This window comes from Apus apus, chromosome 5 (genome assembly GCF_020740795.1).
Source record: "Apus apus isolate bApuApu2 chromosome 5, bApuApu2.pri.cur, whole genome shotgun sequence".
Taxonomy (NCBI): domain Eukaryota; kingdom Metazoa; phylum Chordata; class Aves; order Apodiformes; family Apodidae; genus Apus; species Apus apus.
Window position 1 is genome coordinate 63428396 of NC_067286.1, and position 14486 is coordinate 63442881.

The following is a 14486-nucleotide window of genomic DNA, read 5'->3' on the forward strand; positions in this document are numbered from 1 at the left end:
AACACAATGAAGAAGTCTAAATTTGCCAACTCAGAGCTAATCAGAACAATTTGTCTATTTTCCCCAACTTCATTTATTTAAAGGAAAAAAAAAAAAAAAAGAGAATTCATTAGGAGTCAGAATTCAATTTCCTGTTTTCTTTCAAAACAGTAAAATAAGACAATTTCACACTGCATGCCAGACTTGTGCAGGGTTGTACGTAGTTCCTAATTGTACTAAGTACACAAGAGACTAAAAGCTTTTATCTGCTCATCTCCCAACTTTTCCCAATCTGTGGTCAGTCTTGGGATCAGCAATAATGGCCTGAACTGCTACGATGGCTTCATTAATTTTTGTCTGCAGCTCTCGGAGCTCCTCTATATGCAGCAGTCGGAGGATCTGGGCAGCTTCATTGAGGACAGCATCTGGGTGGGTTGCAGAAAGAGAAGGCACATGAATGCTTTCATCTGACATGAAGGTCTTAAAAGCTTAATCTAAGTGGTTCTCCTGCTTGAAAGAGGAAATGACATTCCCTGCTGCTGGAGAGGGACAGGAATCCACAGCCAAGTGGGATCAGGAGGAAGCATTCTGAGGAGGAACTTGGGGCAAAAGCGAAGGCAGCAGAGAACCAGGTCACTTGTCAGTGCCTTAAAAAATTATCTGTCAGGCCATGCCACCTCGCACTGCTCCGATGAGATTTTAGGTAAATCAGGCAGCTGAAGCCCAGGCAGAAGCACAGAGGGCCTCTGCTGGTAGCAGCAAGATTTACAGGAGGACATGACAAGACGCATTCCTCCCGCCTGCAAGCAGGGCTGCTGTTAAAAGCCGTTATTTAAACATTACCCTGAAACAACATATTCCAGGGCTAAGATTTATGCTTTTCTGTTCCAAAACAAAACGCACTGGAGTGCTCGTAAATAACAAGCTGGGAGGGAGCAATTCTTTCCACTACAGGCTTTGTTACTGTACACACGAGCTGCCTAGCTGACAGTAATGTGCTTGGTCAAAGGCAAACTCCACCAGTTAAAAAAGTTACCTTAAGAGAACTGCTTACCTCCTGTGTCAAAACCAAGAATGTGCTTTTCTAAAGCTACAGGCAAACCCTTTGAAAAGAAAAACAAAACATGTTCAAATGTAATTAGAAATGTCATTTTGCATTTTTTTTTGGAAAATAAAATCAAGCACTACCCCAGGTAAAACTCTTCTGGAGGAGAGGAGGATTGGCTTATACAGACACCTGTGATGGCTTCAAAAAGTCATCCTGCCTGATCACACCAGTGTCTTTTGTGTCCTGAAACATCAGCCCCAGAGCATTAATAAAGACAAAGCTTCATGCTTAATAATCCCTACTTGTCAAGTGAAGCCCATTGGATACACACACTGCCCACATTCAATCCTTAAAAGGCCAACAACAGCACTGCCAGAGAACACTCAGCAACATCCCTACCCCCCCCCCCAAACTAAAAGCAGGCACAAACTCTTCCCTCTCAGAAACCATTTGCCTTCCCACAGCTGCCAGGTCTCCAAGCACTGGCCAGTCTGAGGGAAGAGTTATAAAAAATATAAATATATGCCCTGTAAGCAAGTGAACTTCTCAAGCACTGAACTCCCAACCTCCAACATCCTCAGAAGCATTTTCTCAAGTGTTAAGCTTAGGAATAAAGCTAAACATTTGATTTTTCTAAACACTTCCTCTACCAGGACAGCACAAGGAGAGGTTTGATGAGTGGTCATTTATAAGCAGGGCTCTCTTGCCTTTGCCCTCTCCAGCTGCAGAGAAGTGGTCAGGCTAAACAATCCCCCACCATGTTTCAACAAGCACATGATACTAGATTTAAACAATCTAAATCTTCTAATTTGCTTTCAGTACCCATGGAACTTTTTTCCAGCAGTGGATCTGGCATGTTTGCATTTGGCAAGACAAAAACATCCGGGTTCAATACCATTAGTTTCCACAATGATGGGGTTGTAAACCTTCTAAATAGTGAGGATTTCTTTTTCAAGCCTTTGCTATCCATGTCAAAAATGCTTAGCTGATCAAAACCATGCAAACTAAATACAAAATGCTGACTGAAACGAACTCTAATGTCCCATTTTCAACACAGTTTTCTTTCCCAGGGCCTTTCCAGTAAAATGGATGCTCAACTGCCATCTTAAAAGACATCTGCATTGTTGAAATTTAAATAGCTTGTGGTTAAGAATGTCACTTCAAGCTGACTGTAGCAGGAGCTGGGCTGTACAGGCACCCACTGCTGCTGCAACTACAACAGGCCCATGGTCATTTGCACAGCAGCTTCAAACAGGGAGAAAAGTGAGGAGCATCTTTCCATCCATTAACACACAGCTGACTTCCTTTCTCAGCCTCAGTCCCTAAAAGATTTAATTTATAGCTGCTGCACCAAACACTTGGAATGGGCCTGACCACCTCAGCCACTTCCCCTGGAACTGTGGAAGTGTTGACAGCAAAACCAGATTTGCTGGGAGTGGGAGGAAAAAAAAATAATTCCCAGATTTCAGAGTGGGGGGAAAATGGAACCCACTTTGTTGAGGGTTTAAACATGACCCAGGGTATGGCCTCCAGGAGTATCCTTAAAGTGATCCTGAAGGGTGTTTGTGGGAATTAATCCTACCTCAGATACACTCATGAAGAAAGGAAAGCTCAGGACAGGCTCTGAGTCTGTCAGTGTAGATCTGAATCCTGTCTAGACACCCAGTGCACTGACTCGCCAGCCATTCCAAACACCACCTAAACAAGTGTCACATCTTCTCTTGAAAACTGTACTGTGACAAGAAGATACATCTAGTTTTATTTGGTACATTTAAAGCACAAGCACATCAGTGTGAGAGTGCTCAGCATTCACACCTATCCTTCAGCCACGGAGTATTTCTCTATTTTATCTTTCCCTCACCCTGTCATGATACTGCCAAGAATGTGGCTCGTGACATTGTGTATATAAAGTTGCCAGTCATGCAACAGCCAGACATTTATAACCTGTTTCCAGGGACAAGGCTTCACATACAAAGTGTCACTGCCCAGTAATTTCACCACTAACAAGCCAGCCAAAATCAGCAGCAGAGGTTTATTTTTCTTCTCCTTCTACCCTGTGACCCAGATATCCCCTCTGCCTTTAAGACCTGGTACATGATGATGTTGAAGATTGCTGCTGGCACAGATAAAGCCCTTTTCCTGCCTCCAAGCCCCTGCCTTTTCTCCACCTCACTTGAAATTTAGCATTCCTAGTGACAATACACTCCCAGTGACACGTATCACCTTCAGTGACCCAGTGACATTTCAACCTCAGACCTGACCATGCTCTGAGTACCTATCAAGTACAAAGAATTCTCCACCATGACTAAAATTCTGTTCCTCAACAAAGCTACTCGTGCCAAACTCACAGAAAACCTCATTTTTGAGCCCTGTACATCAGCTGTGCAACTCTGTAAACAATAACTAAAAGCAGCTTTTAATTAACATTAGTTACAGACCAAAAATGGCTGCAGCACCCTCAGCTGCTTTCATATTTTCCTGCTCTTTTTAACAGTTTTTTGGCTATTTGAGACCAAAGCTTTGATTTGATGTTCTAGCTCTTCTGGCAATTACTGCACTGCAACTCAGAGCACCTGGATTGCCTCTCAGTAAACACCAGGACTCGTGTTGTGATCATAAATAAAACATGGACCATTCTGAGCAGCTGCCAGAAGAGATGAAGGGACTTGGGTTACTTGAGCAGATCCAGTGGCTTTAGAAAGGACACATCCCCATGTGCACCTGCAAGGGGAGGGAGGTGGCTTTTCCTGGCTGTGCCCAGCCCCCATGCCAGCAGCTGCTGTGCAACATGCTGGAAAGAAGAGCAGGAGAACTGAGACATTTAAGAAATGACAACCTGAGAAACCACAGTCATCCCCTGGAACATCTTCCACACAGACAGACTGAGGTTAGAAAATAATTCCGCAAAATCTGGGGTTTAAGTCTCAGAAGTTTCCTTCACTGATTCTTTCTGGGGAAGGGGGGGGAGAGAGGAGTTGGATGTCCAACATCAACACATAGGAGATGTATCTAGAAGCAAAACGCTCCATACAAGGAATGTTTCAACCTGCTTATCCAGCCAACACTGCCAATTCCAAGGAAAAGCCAGGTCATACATTTCTACTCATGCACTGAGCAGTAAGGGTAAGCCTCCAGCTAATAGGACAGAAAACAGCTGTTTCCATGATATATCATACAGGTATGTGTATTTCTATTCAACAGAAACAAAAACACTCTCCATAATCCTCTGGGCCTGTGAGAATCAGGACTGTGAAGATGAAGCAAATTTCCACCACCCTCCAAAGTGAAATATTGAAACAGAAGTGGTTTATCTGGAGATGGCAGATATTTACACCGACACTTCTTGACTTGATATGGAACAATTAGCCCCAGACCCCTGCAGTGTGTATACAAACCTCCTTGGACTGACTGGCCTTGGCGATGGCATCCTGCGTCAAGCGCTCCTGAACCAAAATGCGGATTGCCTGGGAAAGACATGAAGGCAACACTCATCAGTTTGTGTCTGGATGTATTTCTCAGCAATTGCAAGGGAAAAGGAGCCAACATCATAACCCAGCATAACCTCAAACCCAGAGTTTTGTGAAAAGCTTTTTTGGAAAACTCTTTCAGACTTTAAACCTTTTCAAATAGGACTCATCTTTGAGTTGTCTTACACGGGTGTAGTTTCTTGGGCTGTGGGAAGGCAGCTTAACCAGAAGACACAAGGACATGATATTAATTTCAGCCACTACTGGGCCAAAAATTGCAAAGTACCAGGATCAGTCAGGAAAGCCTGCAATGCCCAAAACGAGCTGATCACAACCCCAAAGCAGCAGCACCATTTTTCTACAACTGCAATGCAGTTCTTCCGGAAGGAAAACCTGCCACCAGTATCTTTTGGTAGCTGCTGAACCATCTTCCAACATGCAGCAAACCCTGGAGCAAGGCTCCCCACCCAGATTTTTAAAAGACCGAGAGCAGAAAGGACATATTTTTAGACACAGGAACAAGAAGAGTCTTAATGTTCACAATCCTGCTGCTCATCTGTTTTTACTGGCTCCAGCAGACAGTGTGAAACCGCATCGGAGCCATCAGCAACCGATACCTACGCCTGTAAATGCCTCTAAAATAACGGAAGGAACACCATGCAGGCAGACTTCCAGCATGGAGAACTGGGCCTGTCAAACACATTCCTCAGACATTCCCTGAGGAGCAGCCAAATGTGACAGAAACACTTTTACTGCTTCGTGTTTCTCCCCCAAAGATTTCTCCCGGTTTTGGTCATGATGAAGGTTGAGGCGATACCAGAAATCCTTCAAACCGAAGGGAGCAGCCTGGACAGAAGTGTCTGATGAGGATTTGAAATTCCAGCAGGGAAACCAGACCCCGCATGAAAGAATTTTGAGTGCCTTTTGCATTAGAAAAAGGAAATCCAACTGGGTTATACAGATGCTTTCTGATCAACTTGCCAGATTTTAATTAATAAAACAGGACTCCAAGTATCTCTCCGCTGACTCTGCCCAGATGCCTGGGACGTGCTTGCACCCTTGGCCTTCCCTAAGCAGCCATTCCAGAGTTTCCAAGCTGGAAATAGGGATAATAGCTTCTCCACACGCACACTGCAGACCTGCTTCATGTGGTGCAGAATTAAGGGTTCCACTGACACATTCTACCACCACCAAACCCTGAAAACCAAGAGCTGCTGCTGCTCATGTAACATGAACCTGCAGGAACCTATTCTTAAAAGTCAGACAACTCGGGCTGGTGGTTTTGCCCAACCACTTGTGTCTGAAAAGTGAGAGGAGAAATGTGGAAATGGTGACAGAAATGTACCTACATTTATGCAGGAAACACATTCCGCTTTCCCTTGGAGGTTTTAGTACCAAATTACATAAACCCAGATAACATATGCAAGCCTGGAGACAATCCTGTGGGAAGACCTGAAGGAGCTCAGCCTGATAAGGGCTGAGCTCATGCTGCAGATCCTCAGCATCACCATTCACAGGTTTTCCAGTATCTGAAGGGGCTACAAGAAAGCTGGGGAGGGGCTTTTCACCAGAGAGGGCAGGGGTAATGGTTTTAAACTGCAAGAGGGGAAATTTAGGTCAGACATCAGGAGGAAATTCTTCCCCCCTATGAGGGTAGGAAGGCACTGGAACAGGTTGCCCAGAGAGGCTGTTGATGTCCCCTCCCTGGAGGTGCTCAAGGGCAGGTTGGATGAGGCTTGTGCAGCCTGGTCTCGTGGGAGGTGTCCCTGCTCACGGCAGGGGGGTTGGAACCTGATGATCTTTAAGGTCCCTTCCAACCAGAACCATTCTATGATTCCATCATTCCCTTCTCTCACTCCCTGATATCCCTTTGCACAGTTTTTTGTGGAGTTCAGGGTTGGGTTTTTTTTGGTAGGGGATGGACATACGAGCTCTCCACCACTCTTTAAAGATTGATGAAGGGATCAAAAGCTATTTTGGGAAGGCAAAGGAGGGTACCATACTGGGGAGGATGAAAAAGTGGTTGTTGGGGTAACTGCAGGCCAACACTGTATCAACTTCAATACTCAGTTAAGTTTCTCCAAAATAAACTCAGCAAATACCACAGCACTTGTAAAGGATGGACCTTATCTTTATTTCAGAGTTTATTTTGGTGCAAAACAAAACTAAATTTATTTCTATGCTATGACAAGTGGTAACTCAGGATTGCTCCAGTCTCAGTAAACACAGTACTTCAAAGAGACAGCACAGCTCCAACCCCAAATTTACAGGTAACTACTGAGTTCCACCATTAAATTACACATTTTATCACACACACAAAAAAGATGCTTTTGAAAATTAATGAACTGCATTTAAAAGCCATGATTGGTTTTCAAGACTAATTTAAACTGACTTCAGTAATGACAAGGAGTAAGCAGGAGCAAAAGGAGAAGAATGAAGCATTTAATTGTGGCTCCTCACTAGGATGTTTGTTTTAAACATCCTTTGCATCGCTTTCCATTCATTTCCATGATTTCTATTCTGTGTTCTTACCTGCTTGAAAAGGCACATACAGGATGAGCTTTACTCTTTTTTTTGCTTAAAAAATCATCATTACCAGTGACTCTGCACCACAAGCTATTACACACATACCAGGCACTGGGGAAAAGAAGGCAGAAAGGGGCTGTGAAAACTGGGAAACTCACCTTAAGCATTACCAAGTAATCATCGTGTCTCTGAATCTGAAGGAGATTAGCTAAAGCCATCACTCCAGCCTTGAAATCAGGATTATTCACTGGAAAAAATCATCATAATCATTAAAAATATATGCTGGTTTAACTGGCTCCAGAAGACAGAACTGGCTTCCTGGCTCCACAGTAGCAGACTGCCCTCAAGGATGGGCAAGGCCACAGATACACAGCAGTGAGCAAGCATTCTGGCTGGCTACAAAGCCATCCAAGCGTGCAGGAGGTTTCATAACCAGGTTGCAGAACATCACTCCAACCCAAACAGGGTCATTTTCCATGCCAGAAGCATGGCATGCATCCTACTGCACAGGAAACCTGCACTAAGCCTTTAAAAATGAAGCCCATGACACCAAGGTACTCTCTTTTATAAAGCCCTCTATCACTGCAGAGCAGAGCTGTGCCTGCTGGGTGAGGGCAGGACCAATTCCTAGCTGTCTTTTTGTAGCAGGAGCCATGAGAGAAGACTTGAGGGATTTAGGGCTAATTTGAGCAGCTATTTTCCATCACTTCCGTTTATTGTGAATGTGCCTAGCAGTCCAAAGAATTAAAATCATGATGGGAGGTGCAGCTGGGGAAGGCTGAGCCAGTATTTAATAAGCGAGAGTGCTGAAGTAAACAGTCTGCCATCATGTCTCCTTAGCTTGGTTTTTAAAAAATATACAGTAGTCTATAGTCAAAAGGTATCTTGCTATTTCACCCTAACCCATAGGAAGTACTGATGTTTTCTGGAGCTCTCTGCAAAGCTGTCAAGGTAAATACCCTTCACCTGCTTCCTCACTGCCTGATAAGAGCTCTCTCAATTCATTAATATCTGAGCAAGCCTCTGGGAAAGTTTCTGCCCCCCCCTGCTCTTCCCCTTTTTCCAAACGGGAAAAGCTCTGCATCCATGCACATCCAGACACCTGGGATTCACATGGAGTTGATCCTTCCTTCCAGGAATGCAGGCAAGTGCAGACAACCCCAAGTAACTCTCCAAACACCATTCACAGAGAGGCAGTGAGAGCCAGCAGTAAAGAATTTGTAGCCCTCACACTCCTCAAGCTTTTTTTGGAACAGGCTGCCCAGGGAAGCTGTGGCTGCCCCATCCCTGGCAGTGTTGAAGGGCAGGTTGGATGGGGCTTGGAGCAGCCTGGGCTGGTGGGAGGTGTGCCTACCCATTCTATGGTTCTATGATATAAAAGGGGGTTTTGAAAGTCCTAAGTATCACAGTATGACACTCAATCAAAATCTGAAGAACAGGCCATGGAAGACATTCACATGTGATGCATCTGCAGAGTAGGCTGCTGCACACTTACCATCCAAGTTAATCAGGGGTTCTGCATTTTTTGCTGTGTTGTCAGCATTCTTAGCACCATCGGGGGTAGAATCCTTATACTTATCAGCTGTTAAATTCAGAAGCAAACAGGAATATCATTAGAGATAATGACACAAATACCTAGTTAACATTTTAGCACCAAGCTGTAGTTTGCTAGAGCTGCATTTTTTGGGGTGTGGTAAGTGCCCAAGAGGCTCCTGGGCTTAACTGCTGATGTTCTGGAGCTCCTGACTATGGTCTCCAAAGGTCACCATTTCAGTGAGCTACCCTAAAGCTCCCCTCTGCAGAGAGCTCATGTGCTACCCCAGAGCAGCATCAGAGCATGCTCCAGGCTTATGTAGGGCACTACGCTCTCCATGGAGGCTCTCCTGCAGTCTTCCCCCTCCCAGAAGGCTGAAGAAGCTGCACCTTGCAGCTCCAGCACTTTCACAACCCCCCTGCTCAGCCATCACTGTCTCTCTGTCTCAGCCAGGGCTCCAGAACTACAGGCTGACATTGGTTCTGCCCAGAGAGTAAAACATCCCCAGTGAAGGCTTTGTTTTATAGGCTGCAGCACCCATCTACCTGCCCCAGAGGGGCTTTTCAAGCCTTTTGAGGATGGGGCCTCCTGGGTCCTCCACTCTCACATAACCCTGAGTCACAAGCAGCTCACTTCCTCCACCATGAGGGACTGAGAACCAGCTCTACAGATTCCAAGTATTTGTATCCTACCTAGAGCTCAGCCCTGCAGGAATTAAGGGTAATGGAAAACCACACTTGAGCTATCATGATGTTTTCCACCAGTAATTACATTTGTATCTGCAGCCTCACTCCAAAGAGAAGAAACTGCTGCTGACTGTGGAGATTTAACTCCACGTTTTCCATAACCTTGCCCCAGTTCCCAAGGGTTCAGGATCTAATCCCTGTGAAACAAGGGTCTAAGAATAACTTCTTTGAATAAATGTAGTTCTAAAGGAAATGCAGTTAATACACTTTAGGATAAGTTCTAATAAAGGCAATCCCAGAGGGAGAAGGGTATAAATACGTAAGTGGGCTTTGCTATATCCAGAAATAAAGTAATAAATGCAACTATGCTGCTGCACTGTCCCATGGGAGCTGTGCTGCAGAGGAGCAGTTCACATCCCAACATGCTGCAAAACCAAGGAGATGGAATGAAAGGAAACAATGTGTGTGCTTTAGGCATTGTCTGAATTGGACAGATACTGCATAACATTAAATCAAGCCATGCTTCCCTGTTGTTCTGAAGTACAAAACTCACTCCTACCGTTGTCTCCATACTCCAGCCTCACTGCCAAGCCCAGAAGCCAATCCACTGTTTCTTGTCTTTCTTGGATTTTGAAAGGACAATTCACATCCTTCATGTACTGCAGGGAGAGGAGAACACACACAGATGTTGTTGACCTGTACCAATCAGCCAGGAGCACAGACTCCTTCTGTAAACAGTCACTTTCCCACAAACTTTAGAATCGTTAGGAGATGGTTCCTAACAAGGAACATCCCTCTGAAATGTCCTGCTGTGGCATCTGATCCATCTGGGACATTTTAGAGAGCTCCAATTCACCATCTGCCATTTAGAAATGGCATCTGCTTTTTAATTAATATTATGAAAAATATTTATCATGGAATCCTAGACTGGTTTGGGTGGGAAGTGACCCTAAAGACCATCCAGCTCCAACCCCCTGCATGGGCAGGGACACCTCCCACCAGCCCAGGTTGCTCCAAGCCCCATCCAACCTGCCCTTCAACACTTCCAGGGATGGGGCAGCCACAACTTATTCATGGTCAGACTGCAAACAGGGAAACCAAACCAGCCCTTCCTTTGCTCAGTTTGTGTTACACAGTAAGAGGAGGCCAGGGAAAGCACAGAGAACAAATTACAGCAAAAACTTCCCAGCTAAAGCAGGAATGGTGCCATCAAAGGCTTTCCCAGTACTGAGACCAGAGGATTCTGAGAGGCAGCAGAAGTCATGATCCCTTTCTTAGGGACAGTGGGCAAGGACAAAACATGGCTGGGACACCATCTCTGCTCTTCTGAAGGCAGAACACAGCCCCCAGCCCAACCTGCTGCCAAGAGTGCCAAAGCTCAGGGTACAGTGAGGTGCTGCTGGAGGGGGAGAAGTGCCACACAGCCTCTACTCCAGCAGCACCAGCACTGGAGGGACAGGGGTCCAGGGGCTGGAGAGCACAAGGAAGCAGGGCTCCCAGGGCAGGGACATGGAAGGACAGTCTGGCCAAGTCAAGAAAGATACTACAACAGCCAGAGATTCTGTAAGAGTGATTTAGGCTCCCCCAAAAAAGCATCAGCACTGCAGCTCCTGGGCAGAGAGCAAAGCCAGAGGTGCCAGGGGGGAAAAGGTGAGTTGAACAGACACTGAGCATTGCAGAGCAGCATTCCCAGCCCTTCACAGGGCTGTCTGGAGAGAAAGGAAATGGGAACCAAGAGGGAAAGCTTAACAGCCCTGTGGTGACTCAGAAAGCTCATGAGCACACAGGAGATCACTGACAGAGCAACAGCTGCTTTCCATGCCTTGCTACAACCATGGAAAAACAGCTCTGGAATAACAGGAGGTGCAGAGATGAGCTGCAGTGTCTCTTCCACATGCTCACAAAGCCTACGAGTGCATTAACCTAATCTGTTTGCCTTTTGGTACATAAGAATCATTAATGCAGAAAAAGCTGTTTATTTGTAGCCAATTTCCTTCCTCCTTCAAGAGCTGAATCAAATCAGGCAAAGCCACAAATTAGGATGGATTACAAAACCACAGCTGAGGGGAAAACTGTGTGCAAAAAAAGTCCTGCCATCTTAATAACCCCTACAGTTTGGCTTCAATAACACATTTAAATTCCTAAAAATGTAAAAATTCAAAGGCAGGACAAATATTCATTTACACTCAACATCTACAGCAGCTCTTAACTGTCATTTTTACATAAGACATCTTTCTGATTCCACACAGGGCTTGAAACAAGAAGATACCTTTTCAAATGACTTGGGCCAGTCATCACTGTGTATGTTCCTTAAATTCCCTCGGTCTTCAATCTTGTAGTGTCTGATTTTCTGGTCTTCGAGCCAAACAATAAAGTTTCTGAATTCTGTTTCATCTGTCAGGAGATGTAAACAAGCCAAGGATTAACCAGTATCTTAAGGGCAAAATTCCCATTCAGACCAACAAACACTGGAGGTTTCATATTTTACCACAAAGAAAGACACCTCTAAGAGTAAAATCCTGTATTCCAGGATCAAAACTCAATCTTGACTATTTTTCAAGTCACTTATTGGTGATGTTGACTGACTGCACTAAAAGGCATCAACCAACAGTCTTGCTTTTATTGGGAATATAGTTATAACTTACTAAGATAAGAAGGAAAGGTGAGATGATGACAGAGGAGTTCAGTTCCTACCTCTGCTCTCAGGACAAACATGTGGCACAGAGCAGGAACCCCCTGTCCCTTCCCCAGAGCACCACACACCACTGGTGACTGTGCCAAGACATTTTCTCCCTTCACTGTTGACTCAACTGTTCTTGGCTGTTGACCCAACATGTCATTATTTGGGAGCTGCAATTCCACAACACAAAGACCTTGATCCAAACAAAGACATTCCTACTGGCCAAAGCAGGCTGCACCTGCCCTTCAGTCTCAGAATTCCTTTCTGGACACAAATACCACCAGCTGTGATATTTTAGCTTTGGATGAACTTTCATATCTTGAGTTAATGAGTTTAACATCCTCCTGCATCTCAGAGATGGGCAAATACACCATTTGTGCCCATCAGGGACAAGAATGATACTTGTGCTTCTCTAGTGTGTCCCAAGGGATGCAAGTGCCCTGCTTCTATCAAATGTGTTGTAAGACACAGACACATGGTCACAACACAGGTCAGGAACACCTTTTAAAATTTCTACACTGACAAAATGAAGCTTTAAACATAAAAGGAATGTTAGCTATTGGGAATTTAAAACTGACAACAGAAGAAGCTGCCAGCAGGCAATGCCTCTTGAAGAGAAGTGAGTGTACCAGAGGCACTGAGGGAAAAAACAAAGAGGCATTAAAAAAAATGAGCTGAAGCTTAAGAATCGATCACACTGGCTAAATATGTTCGATAGAGAGCTGCTTCAAGCAAGAGAAAAAGTTGTGTATGTAAAAATGAAATAGTGAAGCATTGTTACTATCAGTGTGTTAGAAAAGAGCTCTAATCATAGAATCCCAGACTGGTTTGGGTTGGGAGGAATCTTAAAAGATTATCTAGTCCCAACCCCCTGCATGGGCAGGGACACCTCCCACCAGCCCAGGCTGCTCCAAGCCCCATCCAACCTGCCCTTCGACACTGCCAGGGATGGGGCAGCCACAGCTTCCCTGGGCAACCTGGGCCAGGGTCTCACCCCCCTCACAGGGAAGAGTTTCTTCCTCAGACGCAACCCACACCTCTCCTCTCCCAGCCTGAAACCGCTCCCCTTCGCCCTGTCCCTACCAGCCGTCTCCCTCCCCGCTTTCCCGAGTCCCGGTTTTCCCAGCGGGAGCTCCCGCTGCCCCCCCCCGCCAGCGGAGCGCAGCCGAAGCCCTGAGCCCCGAGCTGCACGAAGGCTCAGGGCCCAGCAGAGCCCTCCGGCCTCCCCCTCCCTCCCCGGGGCCTCCCCTGGGGGCGAGGGCAGGAGGGGCCGAACGGGAAGAGGCCCTGAGCGGGGGGGGCTGGAGGCCCGTGCACGGGAGGAGAGGGGCTGGAAGGCGGGGACGGTCGAAGTGGCGGCCCCGCGGGGCTGCCCCCCGCCCCGGCTGCTCACCCCTGCAGTTGAACCCCGCCGGGTTGTGGTAGTCGAGCGCCGAGAGCTTGCGGCGGAACATGGCGCCGCTGCGGCCCGGCCCGGCCTGCCGCCCCGCCCCGCGCCCCGCCCAGCGCCCCGCGCCACGCACGCCCATTGGCCAGCGCCCGCCGAGCGGCAGCCCCGCCCGCCAATCAGAGCGGCGGGACGGACTGCCGGGAGAGGAAGCGGCCCCGCGGCCCGGCGGGGTGACGCGAGGGGGGGGCGGGGCATAGGGAGGGGGAGGGGCTTGGGGAGGGGGAGGGGCTTGGTAAGGAGGCGGGGCTTAGGGAGGGGGCGTGGCCGGGGGAGGAGGTGTTGGTGGGGGGAGACTGGGGGTACTGGGGAGCACTGGGAGGTACTGGGAGGTGCTGGGGACACTGGGGGGCACTGGGGAACACTGGGGGCACTTGGGTTACTGGGGAACACTGGGGGCACTAGGGGTACTGGGGAGCACTGGGAGGTACTGGGAGGTACTGGGGGCACTGGGGGGTAGTGGGGGTACTGGGGGTACTGGGGAACACTGGAGGTACTGGAGAACACTGGGGGGTACTGGGGTTACTGGGGGCACTGGGGTTGCTGGGGGCACTGGGGGGTACTTGGGGCACTGGGAGGTGCTGGGGGCATTGGGGGTACTGGGGAACACTGTGAGGTACTGGGGGCACTGGGGGTACTGCAGGCACTGGGGAACACTGGAGGGTACTGGGGGCACTAGGGGTACTGGGGGCACTGGGGGGTACTTGGGGCACTAGGAGGTACTTGGGTCACTCGGAGGTACTGGGGAGCACTGGGAGGTACTGGGGTTACTGGGGAACACTGGGGGTGCTGGGGAACACTGGGAGGTACTGGGGAGCAGTGGGGGTACTGTGGGCACTGGGGGTACTGGACAACACTGGGGGGTACTGAAAAGCATTAAAGTGTACTGGGAAGCACTGGGCTGTACGGGGGAGGGAGCACTACGATGTACTGGAGAGTACTAGGATTTACAGGGAAGCACTGGGCTGTACTGGGGTATACTGGGGAGCACTGGGTTGTACTAGGGAGCACTGGGCTATACTGCAGAGCAGTGGGGTGTGCTGGGGAGTACTGGGCCGTACTGGGGAGCACTGTGCAGAGCTGCGTGCCGGGCTGTGGGCTCCCCATGGCCTCCCCCCA

General features: G+C 47.7%; 1 protein-coding gene across 1 annotated transcript; it reads right to left on the minus strand.

The window, feature by feature from the left end:
* Positions 1-49: 49 nt before the first annotated feature.
* On the minus strand, positions 50-13442 carry RTRAF (RNA transcription, translation and transport factor). The gene is made up of 8 exons (XM_051621185.1): positions 13314-13442; positions 11510-11634; positions 9800-9899; positions 8516-8602; positions 7179-7267; positions 4423-4491; positions 1034-1082; positions 50-404 (listed from the first exon to the last, which is right to left on the minus strand). The coding sequence occupies exons 1-8, from the start codon at positions 13372-13374 to the stop codon at positions 250-252; spliced, it is 735 nt and encodes a 244-aa protein (XP_051477145.1). The 5' UTR covers positions 13375-13442; the 3' UTR covers positions 50-249.
* Positions 13443-14486: the final 1044 nt, after the last annotated feature.